This window comes from Cygnus olor, chromosome 25 (assembly GCF_009769625.2).
Source record: "Cygnus olor isolate bCygOlo1 chromosome 25, bCygOlo1.pri.v2, whole genome shotgun sequence".
In the NCBI taxonomy this organism is placed as follows: Eukaryota; Metazoa; Chordata; class Aves; order Anseriformes; family Anatidae; genus Cygnus; species Cygnus olor.
The window spans coordinates 4828775-4843173 of NC_049193.1; the positions used below are offsets into that span (position 1 = coordinate 4828775).

The 14399-nt window shown below is 51.2% G+C and overlaps 1 protein-coding gene and 1 gene segment (V, D, J or C); one reads left to right on the forward strand and one right to left on the reverse strand.

Moving 5' to 3' along the window:
* The first annotated feature begins 3701 nt into the window (after nucleotides 1–3701).
* Nucleotides 3702–4954, forward strand: LOC121059553 (feather keratin Cos1-2-like). The gene is made up of 3 exons (XM_040536423.1): nucleotides 3702–3800; nucleotides 4169–4778; nucleotides 4873–4954. Exons 1-2 carry the CDS (start codon nucleotides 3702–3704, stop codon nucleotides 4502–4504), a joined length of 435 nt encoding a protein of 144 aa, XP_040392357.1. The 3' UTR covers nucleotides 4505–4778; nucleotides 4873–4954.
* A 6545-nt stretch (nucleotides 4955–11499) lies between these two features.
* LOC121059554 lies at nucleotides 11500–12946 on the reverse strand. The segment is given in 2 exon segments: nucleotides 11500–11995; nucleotides 12865–12946. Coding segments are annotated over 2 exon segments (375 nt in total).
* Between the last annotated feature and the right edge of the window lie 1453 nt (nucleotides 12947–14399).

A 14399-nucleotide genomic window follows, 5' to 3' on the forward strand; every position in this document is an offset into this window, starting at 1 on the left:
CATTTCCAGCTGCTGCTGTGGCAGAAGGTGCTGCCCCTGCTAAAGCCACTGGTGACACACTACACAAGGAACCCTGGAAACCCAGAAGGTGGTGCCAGACTGAGGACAGAGCTTCTAGCCAATGATGTGTGAGAGGCTGAGCATCCAGTGTCCCCCTTCCAAAGGAGTGCAGCTGGGGCTCTCTGAAAACACGGCCAAAGCCTAACTTCTATGTCTTCTGCTCTCTCCACTCTCTTCCCTCCCTTCTGTTCTAGGCTGTTAAGACCTCCATACCCAGCCTGGGGGTTCTGCTGGTCGCTCTCCCTCTGTGGGACAGGCACATGGATGTCCTGTGGGATCTCCACCGTGATGGAGACTTCTGGCACCTCGTGGTGCTGCCTGCACTGACAGCCTCCTCTAAAATTGACCTAATTTCCCTCATCTGAATCATTAAATTTTTCTGCATCCCACCGTCTCACTCCACATGATCCTTTTGGGGTGGTGTACTGTGCACAGTACTGTGCACATTGCCTTGTTTCTTTCATGGTGTTCCAGAAGATTTTGGCTCCATCTGACACTTCATCCTCCAGTCAAGTAACTGAAGCATTGAAAAGCCCTTCCTTACCCTTCTGTTTTGAAGACTGAAGACCGGTTCTCTCTGCCTCTCCTCATGGCTCATGTTGCAGAATAACAGAATTTACACATCTGGAAGGGGCCTCTGGGTTCACCTGGCACAACGCCCTGATCATGCAGGGCCAGCAGGGTGCCCTGGGCCACATTCAGAAGGCTTTTGAAAATCTCAAAGGATGGAGACTCTTCAGCCTGTCAGGACAACCTCTTGCAGGGCTTGGTCAACCATACAGTGAAAAAATATTTCCTAGTGCTCAAACAGAGCCTGCGGTGTTTCTCAGAATCACAGAATGTTAGGCGTTGGAAGGGACCTTGAAAGATCATCTAGTCCAATTCCCCCGCGGGAGCAGGAACACCTAGATTCGGTCACACAGGAATGTGTCCAGGCAGATTTTGAATGTGTCCAGAGAAGAAGACTCCACAACCCCCCTGGACAGCCTGTTCCAGTGTTCTGTCAACCTCACCATGAAGAAGTTTCTTCTCGTATTTAAGCATATTTATTTCTATGTTCCAGCTTGCACCCATTGCCCCTTGTCCTATCATTAGATGTCACTGAGAAGAGTCTGGCTCCATCCACCTGACACTCACCCTTTACATATTTATAAGCATTAAAAAGGTCACCCCTCAGTCTCCTCTCCTCCAAGCTAGAGAGACCCAGCTCCCTCAGCCTTTCCTTGTAAGGGAGATGCTCCACTCCCTTAATCATCCTCGTGGCTCTGCGCTGGACTCTCTCAAGCAGTTCCCTGTCCTTCTTGAACTGAGGGGCCCAGAACTGGATGCAATATTCCAGATGTGGTCTCATCAGGGCAGAGTAGAGGGGGAGGAGAACCTCTCTCAACCTACTAACCACACCCCTTCTAATATGCCCCAAGATGCTATTGGCCTTTTTGGCCACAAGGTGTACTGGGTCTGGCTGGGATGTTAACTCTCCCTGCAGCAGCCCATACCATGCTGTGCTCTGCACTTCTAGCTAGAACAGCAGTGGTATCACACCAGTGTTGAGTCTGCTGCTGAGCAGTGCTGGCACAGCATCAGGACTCTCTCTAACCCTCCTAGGGGGTGGGCAAAAAAGTGAGAAAGGAACATCACCAGGGCTGCTGACCTAAACCTACCAAAGGGATATTCCATAACATATGATGTCACACTCAGCAATAAAAGGTGGGAAAAGGAAGAAGAGAGGACGGGTGGGCTCTCATTGTGAAAACATATGTCCTCCCTAACACTGGCTATGTGCATTGAGGCCCTGCTTCAAGGATGTTGTCAAGCATCGCTCATTTGTGGGAAGCAGAGAATAATTTCTTTCCTCTGCACTTCCACACAGCCTTTACTTGTTTTGTTTTGTTTTGTTTTGTTTTTTTCCCTTCCCCCTCCCTTTTTCCCTTTTCCCTTTTTTCTCTTTAGTTAAATTGTTTAATTAATAATAATCTTTCCTTAATAATTATTTTTTCCCTTTAATTAAATTATCCTTATCCCAACCCGTGAGTTGTTCTTTCCTTTACTTCTTCCCCTCCTCTTCTAAGAAGGGGGAGTGAGAGAGTGGTTGTGGTGGAGTTCAGCTGCCTAGCATGGTAAAACCACCACACAAGGGCACAGTGCTGGCTCATGGCCATCCCACTGTCCATCAGGACCCCCAGGAACCTTTCCCTTACGCTGCTCTCCAGCAGGTCAGTCCCCAAATTATACTGGTGCCTGGAGTTGTTCTTGCCCACATACAGGACTCTACACTTGCCCTTATTATATTTCATTAAATTTCTCTTTTTTTCTTTCTGATGTTATCTCCTCTTAAAACAGGAGCACGAAGTACTGTTGTTCTTCTGTCCAGCAGCATGTTGTGAGTTCCTGGGGTCCTGGTCTGGGGCACTGTCTGGCATCTTTAGCAGGGGCGGCACCTGCTGCCACAGTAGCGGCTGGCAATACAGGAGAGGTCACAGCACCCGGAGTTGGTGGGGACTCCGTCACAGCTGAGGATGCTGCCAACGGTAGCGGAGGTGGAGGATCCCACAGTGGTGTTCTGTGGGAAGGAGCTGAGGATGGGGCCGGGCAGGGTCACCACCACAGGAGAGGGCTGGATGACGCTGGTGGAGTTGCAGTTGGACTTGTTGAACCGCATTTGATTCACATGGGCCCACTTCTAAAGCTTCTCTAGAACCCTTTCGATGGCATCCCTTCCTTCTGTTTTATCCACTGCACCACTCAGTTTGGTTAGCCTGAGTAGCAGCGGTAAGGGAATCTGATGGAGTGCCCCTACTGAGCACTGGTCAGTGTCATGTCAGAAATAAGCTTCCATCATATAAGGAGAAGGTGTATGGTTTTTTAATTTTTTTTTTTAAAACAAAAATGAAAGGCATCAAGGCATGGGCGTGAAGAAGGACAGGATCTGCACTGTGTGTCTTGGAAAAAATCCACATAGTTCTGTCTGATGCTGTACAAAAGCCGGGTCACCTGCACATGAAAGAATTACTCACTGTCTACATTCCTCTTCTTATTCCTTCTAAATAAAACAGCCAATTTCCTGTTGGGCCTTTCTTTTGAGTTCCAGAAAGGGCCCTGAACAACCTCTCCCCCCATACAGACATCCCTGGGTCAGAGCAGGAGGAGGCAAAACGTGTCGCAAGGTTTTCCCTGAGGACGGCGTTAAGTGGGTTAGGGTCACAGGTAGGAGCCAGGACACCCATCGCAAAAAGGGCTCCAAAAAGCCCCTAAGGAGTCACCCAGGCTGACATCATTTGCCTTTATTGGACTCTTCCAGCATGTGAGCTGAGTCTTCTGCCCACACTGACTTGTGTCACACTGCCCACACTGACTTAGCGATATGGTTTAGTGGAGTGCTTAGTGTTAGGTCGGAGGTTGGACTCGATGATCTTGAGGTCTCTTCCAACCTAGAAATCTGTGTCTGTGTCTGTGTCTGTGTCTGTGTTGCCTGGGAATACTTGGGCCTCCCTACCTGCCACTCAAAAGGTGACATAACTGGAAACAGCATAAGCAGGAAATGAAAAACATCATCACAGGAAGGAAATACACAGCCCATATCATTAGCTGGGATGTTTTGCATCCAAGTGGAGCTTGTCAGGAAATAATCACTGCTTCAAGGGATGTCTCTGGACATGGGGAAGCTAAGGCCCACTATAAAAGCCAGCCCAGCTCCATGCTCCCTCATCCACTTCTCTGGCCTTCTCCTCCTTAGGAACCAGGTGAGTGTGAAGCCCCTTCTTGTCCTCCTCATTATCCCAGGTCTCATCTCCATGGACTTCTCAGCTACAATCAGCTCTGTTCTGTGCCAATTTTTGGGGCTTCTGGTTGCGGAGGAGGGAAGCAGGTTTCTCACAGAGGGATGCTGGGTGTGCATTGAGATTGCTTCTGGACTAGGGCCTAGTCTGTAGGCAGATAGTCTCCGGTGTCTCCTTTTGGGCTCTGGCAGGATGAGGCCAAGAAGCCTTCACACATCCCTGCACAGCCTCCAGCTCTCAGCATGGCCTGTGCCTTGGTTCTTTTAGGGTGTGGTGACAGGCTGCTCCTCATGCATCCCCATGTTAAGCTTCCTCCCTGCCCTCTCTCCCAGGTGAACCTCCTGCCCCGAGACATGTCCTGCTACGACCAGTGCCAGCCCTGCCTGCCGTGCCAGCCCTGTGGCCCGACTCCACTGGCCAGCAGCTGCAACGAGCCCTGCGTCAGGCAGTGCCAGAACTCCACCATCGTCATCCAGCCCTCTCCCGTAGTGGTGACCCTGCCCGGCCCCATCCTCAGCTCCTTCCCACAGAACACCGTTGTGGGATCCTCCACCTCCGCTGCTGTTGGCAGCATCCTCAGCTGTGACGGAGTCCCCATCAACTCCGGGTGCTGTGACCTCTCCTGTATTGCCAGCCGCTACTGTGGCAGCAGGTGCCGCCCCTGCTAAAGATGCCAGACAGTGCCCCAGACCAGGACCTCAGGAACTCAGAACATGCTGCTGGACAGAAGAACAACAGAACTTCGTGCTCCTGTTTTAAGAGGAGCTGACCATCTCTGACTTGTCCTGTAAAGACAGACAGGAAGGGGCCAGCCTGGTTTCTCTGTCAACATGGCCAATGTCTACCTTTTTTCTTTTCCACTCACTCACTCCTTTTCTCTCTTTTCCTTTTTGCCCTCTGCTCCCGTCCAAGCTCTCTGTGAGGCCCCCAGAAACCAACCTGGTGTGACCTGCAAGCCTCTCTCCACTTGTGGGTCCAGTTAGATGGATACCCTGTGGCAAGTCTGCCAGAGGAAAATCTGAACAGATTTTGGCAGCTCTTGCTGATCTCCACTCTCAGGGCCTCTTCTTGTAGTCACTTCTTTTCCCTCCTGAGATTCAATAAACATTTGCAGCATCCCTGAGTGAGTCCCTGTCTGGTCTTTCCATCTGCAAAGAGATGGCCAACGGAGAAAGCTGTTGCTTTGGTGGGAATTTTGGTGTCCTTCAGGTGTCTGCCTACAGACTGGTTCTGTTTCACGTCTTTTTATGACATGAAGCTGAGCAATGCAGTTGGTACAGCAGAAGGAAGGGATACCATCCCAAGGGACCTGGAGAAGCTTGAGAAGTGGGTCCATGTGAACCACATGAGGTACAAGAAGTCCAACTGCAAGGTGCTGCACGTGGCTTGGGGCAATCCCAGGCACGGGCACAGAATGGGTGAACTCATTGAGAGCAGCCCTGCAGAGATGGACTTTTGGGGGTTCTGATGGACAAGAAGTGCAACATGAGCCATCAGCACGCACTTGTAACCCAGAATGGCAACTGCATCCTGGGCTGTATCAAGAGGAGTGGCCAGCAGGTCGATGGAGGTGATTGTCCCCCTCTGCTATGACCTTGTGAGGTCCCACTTGGAGTGCTGCAGCCGGGTCTGGGGTCCCCAGCAAAAGAAGAATGTGGACCTGTTAGAGTAGGTCCTGAGGAGAGCCATAAAACGATTGGAGGGCTGGAGCACCTCTCCTACAAAGAAAGTCTGAGAGAGATGGGGATGTTCAGTCTGCAGAAGAGAAGGCTCCAGAGAGACCTGATTGCAGATTTTTAATACTTAAAGGGCCCTTATAAAAAAGACAGGGAGCAACTTCTAGTACATCAGTTAATGATAGGACTAGGGGGAATGGTTTTAAACTAAAAGAAGGGATATTTAGGTTAGATGTTAGGAGGCAACACAGAGGTTGTTGAGGCACTAGAACAGCATGCGCAGAGAAGGTGTGTATGCCCAGTCCGTGGAGGTGTTCAAGACCAGATTGCCCTGGACAACCTGATCTAGCGGGTGGCATCCCTGCCCATGGCAGGGGGGCTGGAACTCGATGATCTTTAAGGTCCCTTCCAACCCAAGATATTCTATGGTTCTATGATTCTATCATACTGTTCTCAGACATCTACCTCTTAATCCAGACTGGGAATACACTTGTAATGGTGATGCCCCACCAGCACTTGCACTCTCCCATGTAGTTTGTCTTTGGCAACTTCCCCTTCACTGACATGTGCCATGTCTTCCTCAGGATGCCTCTTATGCTTTTAGATGCCTTCTGTGCAGCGAGGATAATTTTGTTCTCTAGCTGTGTGGTCTGGCTCCTTTTCCTCTCCTGGTGGGCCTAAACTGGGATCTCCTCTTCAAGCTCATGGCCCGGGTAGATGTGGCCATCTACCATCCACTGCGGTATTCCAGCGCCATGGGAGGGAAGGTCTGCCTATTTGGTGGGAGGCCTGTGGGCTGAGCTTACGCTAGCCTCCTTGGCACAAGTGGCACTCCCCCTTCGATAATCCTGTGCTGGCCCTATAACTGACAGCTTCTTCTGGGACTTGCTACCTGTCATGCAGCTGGCCTCTGCTGAGGGCTTCTGGCCTGGTGTGCTCCCTGAACACAAGAGCACCACCAGTTTTCCTGTCCTCTTTGAGCTCCTGTAGGGTGTTCCTTGTTGCCCTCTGGAAGTAGACATGTGAGAAGACACAAGACACTGTCTGCTCACTCTCACTTGGCTGTGGTTGTGTTGTGCCTCGGGCCATGCTCCCTCCTCTATACCCATCCATTGCCAACATCTCCCTGAACAAAATAGCATCCATCTTCTCCAGTGCTGTGATTACTCCCCTCCCCTCCCCTCCCCTCCCCTCCCCTCCCCTGTCGCAAATTGCCATTCTTCTGGGAGTGCAGAAGGGGCTCCATAAACACCCATCTTATACCCACTGAGGGCAAAGCCATCCTCCCTGGGCAGCTCAGGTGGGCATACACGGAGGGAAGAAAAATCTACAGCCAAGGCTGGGATGCAGAAATCTTTAATGAGTGTACAGAGGAAAAGCAGATCACTCCAAGCAGAGGCCCCTCAGCGCGGGGATCACCAAGACCAACATAGAGGCAGCGTCCCTTGTTCATGATGGAGTTCATGCAGGGCATGTGTCTGCTGTTCCCGCAGTGGGAGGGCTGGCTCTGAGGAGCCCCACAGCCCAAGGGAGCAGAAGAGCACAAAGAAAACAGAGAGAGAAGGAGGTAGGTGGAGGGATGGAAGGAGAGGCATGGCCCATGTTTTCAGAAATCTCAGGGTAGACCTTGGTCTGGCTCCTTCCAATGTTTGCCAGAGTAGCTGAGGAAGGTCAGTCATTCTGAAAGCAATGGCCCGAAGATTCCTCTTTTCTCCACCACAATGTTGTGAGTTCCAGGGGGAAGAACCCCAAGGCCATGACCAGTGGCTTTAGCCAGGGAGGCACCTGGCTCCCCTTCAGCCAGTTCAGAGTGTGCCTCACTACCCGATCATCCAGACCACACTTCCTTAGTTTAGCTGTGAGGATGCTGTGGGAGACTGTCAGATGCTTTACAATCGAGATAGAGCATGTCCACTGCTTCACCATCATCTATCCACCTGGTTATGTCTTCATAAAGGTTGGTCAAGCATGACTTCCCCTTGGTGAAGCCATGTTGACTGCCCCTAATGACACTTTTGTCCTTGATAAGCCTAGAGACAACACCAAGGATAAGTTGTTCCATCACCTTTTCAGGGATGTAGGTGAGGCTGGCCAGTCTATAGTTACCCAGGTCCTCCTTCTTGACCTTTTTGAAGACCGGAGTGACATTTGCTTTCCTCTAGTCCTCAGGCACCTCTCCTGTTACCCACAACTTACCAAAGATGATGGAGAGTGGCTTAGCAATGATTTCCACCAGCTCCCTCAGCACCCGCAGGTGCATCTCATCAGGACCCATGGATTTATGGATGTCCAGCTTGCTTAATCGGTCCTTAACCCAGTCATCAACCGAGGCAAACTCCTCCTTTATCCTGACTTCATCTGGGGCCTCAGGAGTACGGGGCTCCTCAGGACAGCTTCCGGCATTATACACAGAGACAAAGAAGGCATTCAGTAACTCTAACTTCTCTTAATCTTTTGTCACCAGGGCACCCATATCATTAATTAGTGGGTATACATTGCCTCTAGTGTTAGTTTGATTTGCAATGTATTTGTAGGAGCCCTTTCTGTTCACCTTGACCCCTCTTGCAAGGTTTAATTCTAAAGAGATCCTTAGATTCCATGAGACCCTGAACTCCACCATCTCATGGTCGCTGCAACCAAGGCTGCCCCCAACCTTCACCGCTTCAACCAGCCCCTCCTTGTTAGTGAGGACAAGATCCAGCAGTGCTCCTCTCCTAGTTGGCACATCCACCATTTGCATCAGTGCACTAGAGGAACCTCCTGGACTGCGGATGGCTGGCTGAGTAGGCCTTCCAGCAAATGTCAGCGTAGGTGAAATCCCCCATGATAACCAGAGCCTGTAATTGCGAGGCCGCTCTCAGCTGCCTGTAGAAGGCCTCGTCAACTTCCTCATCCTGATCTGGTGGCCTGTAATAGACACCCTCAGCAGTATCACTCATGCCAGCCTGCCCCTTAATTCTCACCCACAGACTCTCAACTTGCACCTCATCTGCCCGTGGACAGTACTCAATACATTGTAGTCACTCTCTCATGTAAAAAGCAACTCTGCCACCTTGGATAGCTGGCCTGCCTTTCCTGATAGAAGAAAAGGTTTCGTTTTGTGCACAGTGCTTCCTGTCCTGGCACTAATCCCCACAGAGAGGAGCCTGGCTCTATCTCCTTTGTACCATCCCTTCAGTTACTCCTACACATGAATGAGATCCCCCCAAGCGTTCTCTTCTCCAGGCTGAGTAGTCCCAGCTCTCTCAGCCTTTCCTCAGAGGAGAGATGCTCCAGTCTCTCAGTCGTCACTGTGGCCCTTCATTGTCTCTCTCCAGGATGTCTTTGACTTTCCTGTCCTGGGGAGCCAAGACGCATACAGAAATGAGAGCCAGCATTTAGACACTCTACACCCAGAGTGGCCTCTCCAGTGCTGAGTAAAGGGGAATGATCACCTCCCTTGACATGCTGGCAACACTCCTAATGCGGCCGAGGACACCATTAGCCCTCTTTGCAGACAGGACACAGTGTTGGTTCATGGTCAGCTTGGTGTCCACCACAACCCCCAGGGCCTTTTCTGCCAAGCTGCTCTCCAGATGGTCAGCATGTTCTGGCTATCTTCAGCATCTGTCAGCATGTTCTATGACTATCTTGGTGGCTGTTGAGGGGATGCCAGGAAAGCTGCTGCCTCTGGCAGGCACCAGAACCATGGGACTCCCATTCCAGACTGCTTTGTGCAACCGCACACCCTCAGGACTCTCTGTTCTTTGCTGATGAAAGGGGCTGCTGCTCTCCCTTTTGCAGGCTGGGCCAGTAGCAAGCCTGAGCATGTATCCGAGGAAGGCACACACATGGAGATACACACAGGACACTAATATAGCTGCTCATACAGACTGCAGCCACAGGCGGGGCATTGCCTTTAACAATACTCAAAAGAACGCCACCGGTACTCATCAAAACCTTGCCTACAGAGAGCCAAGCCCCGTTCCTTCTCTCTGTCTGGTCAGGATTGAAGATCACTGCTGGAAACATACACCCAAGGTAATGCAGAATTGAGGACAGAGCTTCTAGCCAATGATGTGTGAGAGGCTGAGCATCCAGTGTCCCCCTTCCAAACAAGTGCAGGTGGGGCTCTCTGAAAACATGGCCAAAGCCTAACTTCCATGTCTTCTGCTCTCTCCACTCTTCTTCCCTCCTTTCTGTTCTTCTAGGCTGTTAAGATCTCCATACCCAGCCCCTGGGTTCTGCTGGTCCCTCTCCCTCTGTGGGACAGGCACATGTATGTCCTGTGGGATCTCCACCATTGGTGATGCACGCAGACTTCTGACACTTCCTTGTGCTACCTGCCACCTCTGACAGACTCCTCTAGAAATGATCTCGTTTCCCTCTTCACAGTCATTAAAGTTTTCTGCATTCCACCCTCATGTTGCAAGGTAAGAAAGACATTGGTGTGCAGGGGAATACGGTGAGCACAGGAGGGGCCTTTCAGACTCCCAGAGGAATATGGGACACATTGCAGTGCGGACATTTCAGTCACTGTCCCTTGGAGCTACAGTGGTGGACAAAGTCACAGGCATCTGTCTAATGTACAAGAAAACCATGGATCCTCCCCTGTGCCCCTCCCCACTTGGGGATCCCCTGTTCCTTGTAGGCTGGAGGAATATGGTTCTTTCTGAAGTTGTGTGCCAGCACCATTAAGTCCTCTCGAAATGCCCACTGAGGGAAGGTCCACACTACCAGAGCTCTGGGGAAAAGTCAGAGGACAAAGAAGTTTTTTGCATGGGACTTCCAGAATCCAGTGAGTCTCTGTCCCATTGCTTCCTGCCCATGGTATGGAGCAGAGCCCACAGATTGCCAGAGTGAGGGACTGTGCCTATGCCTGGGGTGGGGAGGGGTGGGGGTGAGGTGTTCTGCAGCTGGTGCTGTTCATGGAGGCATTTCCCTTGGGAAGCCTCCTCTGTGCTCAGGGAAGAAAGGACACAATAACCCCTTGGGGAATAAAGCAGCACTCCAGACACTGTTGGTTCCAGGGAGACTGAGCAGGTACAGGACATGTGGTACCAAGAGTGCCAGTCCATAATACCAGGCAAGAACAGGAAGGAAGGCACTGTTCCTGCAGAGGTGTTCAATGTCCCCAGGGACTCCTTGGGGAGATGATCCCAGGGAGTTGATCAGACGCCTTCAGAGACAAGGCTGAGGCTGGTGCTGCCTTCCCTGAGAGCACAGAGGAAAAGAGGGCCCATGGCTGCCCCCTGCTGGGAGCTGCCTGCACTGAGCTCCTCTTTCTCTGGGTTGCTTTGCTTCTTGCTCTTGCAAGCAGAGAGAAGAGCTTCCTTGAGTCTGAGGACATCAAAACACCATATTCAGCATGGTTTGTGAGACAGACGAACCTTTATCAGCACATCCTCATTTCTCCTGCTTGGCCTCGACATTTGCTGCCTGCAGGACACCTAGCTTCTCCCAGACATGCAATCCCCTACTGCTGTGGGAGCTGGTCACTACAAAACTGCTCCCTGCGCAAGAGCTGGGGATGATCATATGCCCCCAGCTCCCTTGAGGAGACAGCAACGACCCCAGCTGGTTGTAAGTCTTCATTTATATCTTGCTCTGCTTGCTTATTGTGATGAACATGGAGAGCTCTTGGGCATTTGGCAATCAGGGATGTTCTATGTGTTTAGTTCTGTCCCTCAGGCACAGGCTTTGGACATGAACTGGCTGAAAGTCTGGAGATAATGAAATGGCTCAGAAGAAAATCCATTTTATTTACTGACTTGTTGAAGAGAGAAAAGAACCCTGCAAATCTGTGTCAGAACTTGTTCTAGGAGTCTCTGGGCTGGGCTGGCAAGGGCTCGAAGAAAGCTGCTTTATCATGGGTTTTCAGGAATTTACTCAATCTGGGATCAAGGGGCTGAGAACAAGCCCCCGCAGGAATCCTGGTTCCCAGCAAGATCTTCCCTATTTAGGTACCGCAGAAAGGGAAGAAAAGCAGAGCACTGCGGTCCGGTCAGGCAGTCAGGGTCAGCACTCTCTGCACAGCCACAGACACCAGCCCCTTTGGGAAAGGGGATATGGCTGGCAGATATCGGGGTGAACAGGGGAAGCAGCACAGCCAGGGGAGAGCTGAGGGCCCCATCCCAGAGCTCTGCCTTGCACAGACACATCCCCTCCCTTCTCAGGGTTATTGCTCAACCAGGGTACCTCTCTGCACCAGGGTGTCACGCACAGCACAGAGGTACAAGGCGCTGTCAGAGAGCTCAACTTCTTTCAGCTGCAGAACACTCTATTTCCCCGTGATGTTCAGCTCTGTGGTGAAACGGACGCTCTGCTTGGTGCCTGCTATTGCTTGATTTGAAATTAGCTGAGGGCCTTGGCCCTTCTTCTGCTGGTACCAGAGCAAACCATAAAAGCTGGAGCTCTGGTACATGCAAGTGGTCTGGAAGGTGTTTCTCTGCTCCACGGTGACTTGTCCTTCTTGCTGGGTGACAGACACCTGGCCCATGGTTTCTGGAAGAAAGAGAAGGTCAGCAGCTCTGTGGGGAAGTCTCCAGGCAGCCTAACAGGAGTGAATTCAGACCTGTGGGGGATAAGTCTCCCTGTCCTTTGCTGGGCTGAAAGGTCCTGAGGCCTGGGAACAGCAGGGTGGTTTGGGGGCAGAGTTCAGAGCTCCCTGGCCAGAGTGGACCCTGAGGAGGGCTGTGCTGTGTGCCTGTTCCTCCTGCCTGCTCTCCTTCTGCCCAGAGGACCAGGGCACTGCCTGTCGCCCACATACACAACACCCTCCAGCCATTTGAGGTGCTCATGCAGCTACTGGGAAAAGGTTCAACCTGCTTCCCCATCCCTGTCATCTCAGGGGGTTCTGAGGCCAACCAGTACACACAGGCTAGCTGAGTCGTGGCAGGAGGGAGCCCTGGCTGAGTTGACAAGCAGGAGGACATTGGAGGCCACGGCAGGAATGCATCAGGCAGAAGACAGACTGGACACCCTGGTAATTTCCATGGGAGGAGAGCTTTAATGTCTCTGTATCCACTTGGACAGGACCTGGCTTCTTTCTGTAGGAAAGAGAGAAATGTGGGACTGCAAAGACAGCTGAAATCTCCTCTGGTGGACCAGAAGAGAGAGGCAGAGAGAAATGGACTGAAAGAATAAGAAAATTAGGAGAGAAGAGAGACCTCAAGTCTCTCTTCTACATCTTCTCTTTTCATTTCCAAGAATAACATCATCTTGAGAGAAGGGGTGCAGAGCCAGAAATGGGAGCCAACATTTACCAGCATTTCCCTTTGAATCAAGAATTGTTCCCCACATAAATGTGGTAAGGCTGATGAGGGCTTCCTGGGGAAAGAAGATTTATGCCTTGATTAAAAGCCAGCACTTACCCAGCAGTTGCCCCAGGAAGGCAGTGAGGATGAGATACCCACAGTGCATGCTGAGACCGACCCTCCTGTTTGCTGAGAGAGAGAGAGTCAGAAAACCACCACCAAGCCCCGAGAGAACAGAGCTGCTGGAAATGACTCTGCTGGGGGAACAAGGGGAGATGCAGCGATGAGAAATGATCTGGTCTGATTGTGCCTTAAATGATCCCTGGGGTTTCTCCCTCCTCCAGCAGGAGCTACCATTGAAGAATTTCAGTCAGGAACCCTGCTGTGCAGCAGCCCAGGCGCTGTGGCCATGTCCATTTCTGTTAGGAAAACCTAGCATTTGCAAGAGGAATGGGGCTGCAGTGGGGTGTGGGATGCCACAAGCCCGCGGGGGACAAAGACAACCTATTCCATAGGGGAAGGTGTGGGGAGTCAGCAGGGAAAAGGATGTTGGATCAGTGGGTTCCCAGCATCTGAAAGGGCGTAACTTGCCTAGGCTATTCCCTTTTCCTTTTGGTGTTATCTCCAACTAATGGTATTTTAATTGGAATTGAAGGGTTACTCTTACTGGCCTTCATCTGCATTCATGATCCACCCTCACAAATAATAAAAAAAGAGAAGCACCATAATTTATAATTTCTAGTTACAATTTTTCATGTTCCAGACATTGCCTTGTGTTTCGTGGTGTTCCAGAAGAGTTTGGCTCCATCTGGCTCTTTGTCCTGCAGTCAAGTATCAGAAGCATCAAAAAGCTCTTCCTTAACCTTCTCTTTTGAAGGCTGAAGAAGACTGTTTCTCTCTGCCTCTCCTCACGGCTCACATTGATGAATAACACAAATTTCACATCTGGAAGGGGCCTCTGCAGTTCACCTGACTCAATGTCCTGATCACGCAGGGCCAGCAGGCTGCTGTGGGCTATGTCCAGAAGGCTTTTGAAAATCTCCCAGGATGAAGACTCTACAGCCTGGTGGGGCCATCTCCTCCAAGGTGTGGTCAACCATCCAGTGAAAAAATATTTTCTAATGCTCAGAAAGAGCCTTCTGTGTTTCATTTTGTGGCCAGTGCTTCTTGTCCTGGCACTCATCTCCACAGAGAGGAGCCTGACTGCATCTTCTTTGTGCTGTCCCTTCAGGTATTCCTATGCATGAAGGAGATTCACCTGAGCCTTCTGTTCTTCAGGCTGAGCAGTCCCAGCTTTCTCAGCCTTTCCTCAGAGGAGAGATTCTCCAGTCTCTCAGTCGTCACTGTGGCCCGTCATTGTCTCTCTCCAGGATGTCTTTGACTTTCCTGTCCTGGGGAGCCAAGACGCATACAGAAATGAGAGCCAGCATTTAGACACTCTACACCCAGAGTGGCCTCTCCAGTGCTGAATCAAGAGGAATGATCACCTCCCTTGACCTGCTGGCAACACTGCTAATGCAGCCGAGGACACCATTAGCCCTCTTGCAGACAGGACACAGTGTTCGTTCATGGTCAGCTTGGTGTCCACCACAACCCCCAGGGCTTTTTTTGCCAAGCTGCTCTCCAGACTGTGAGCGTGTTCTGCACCATCT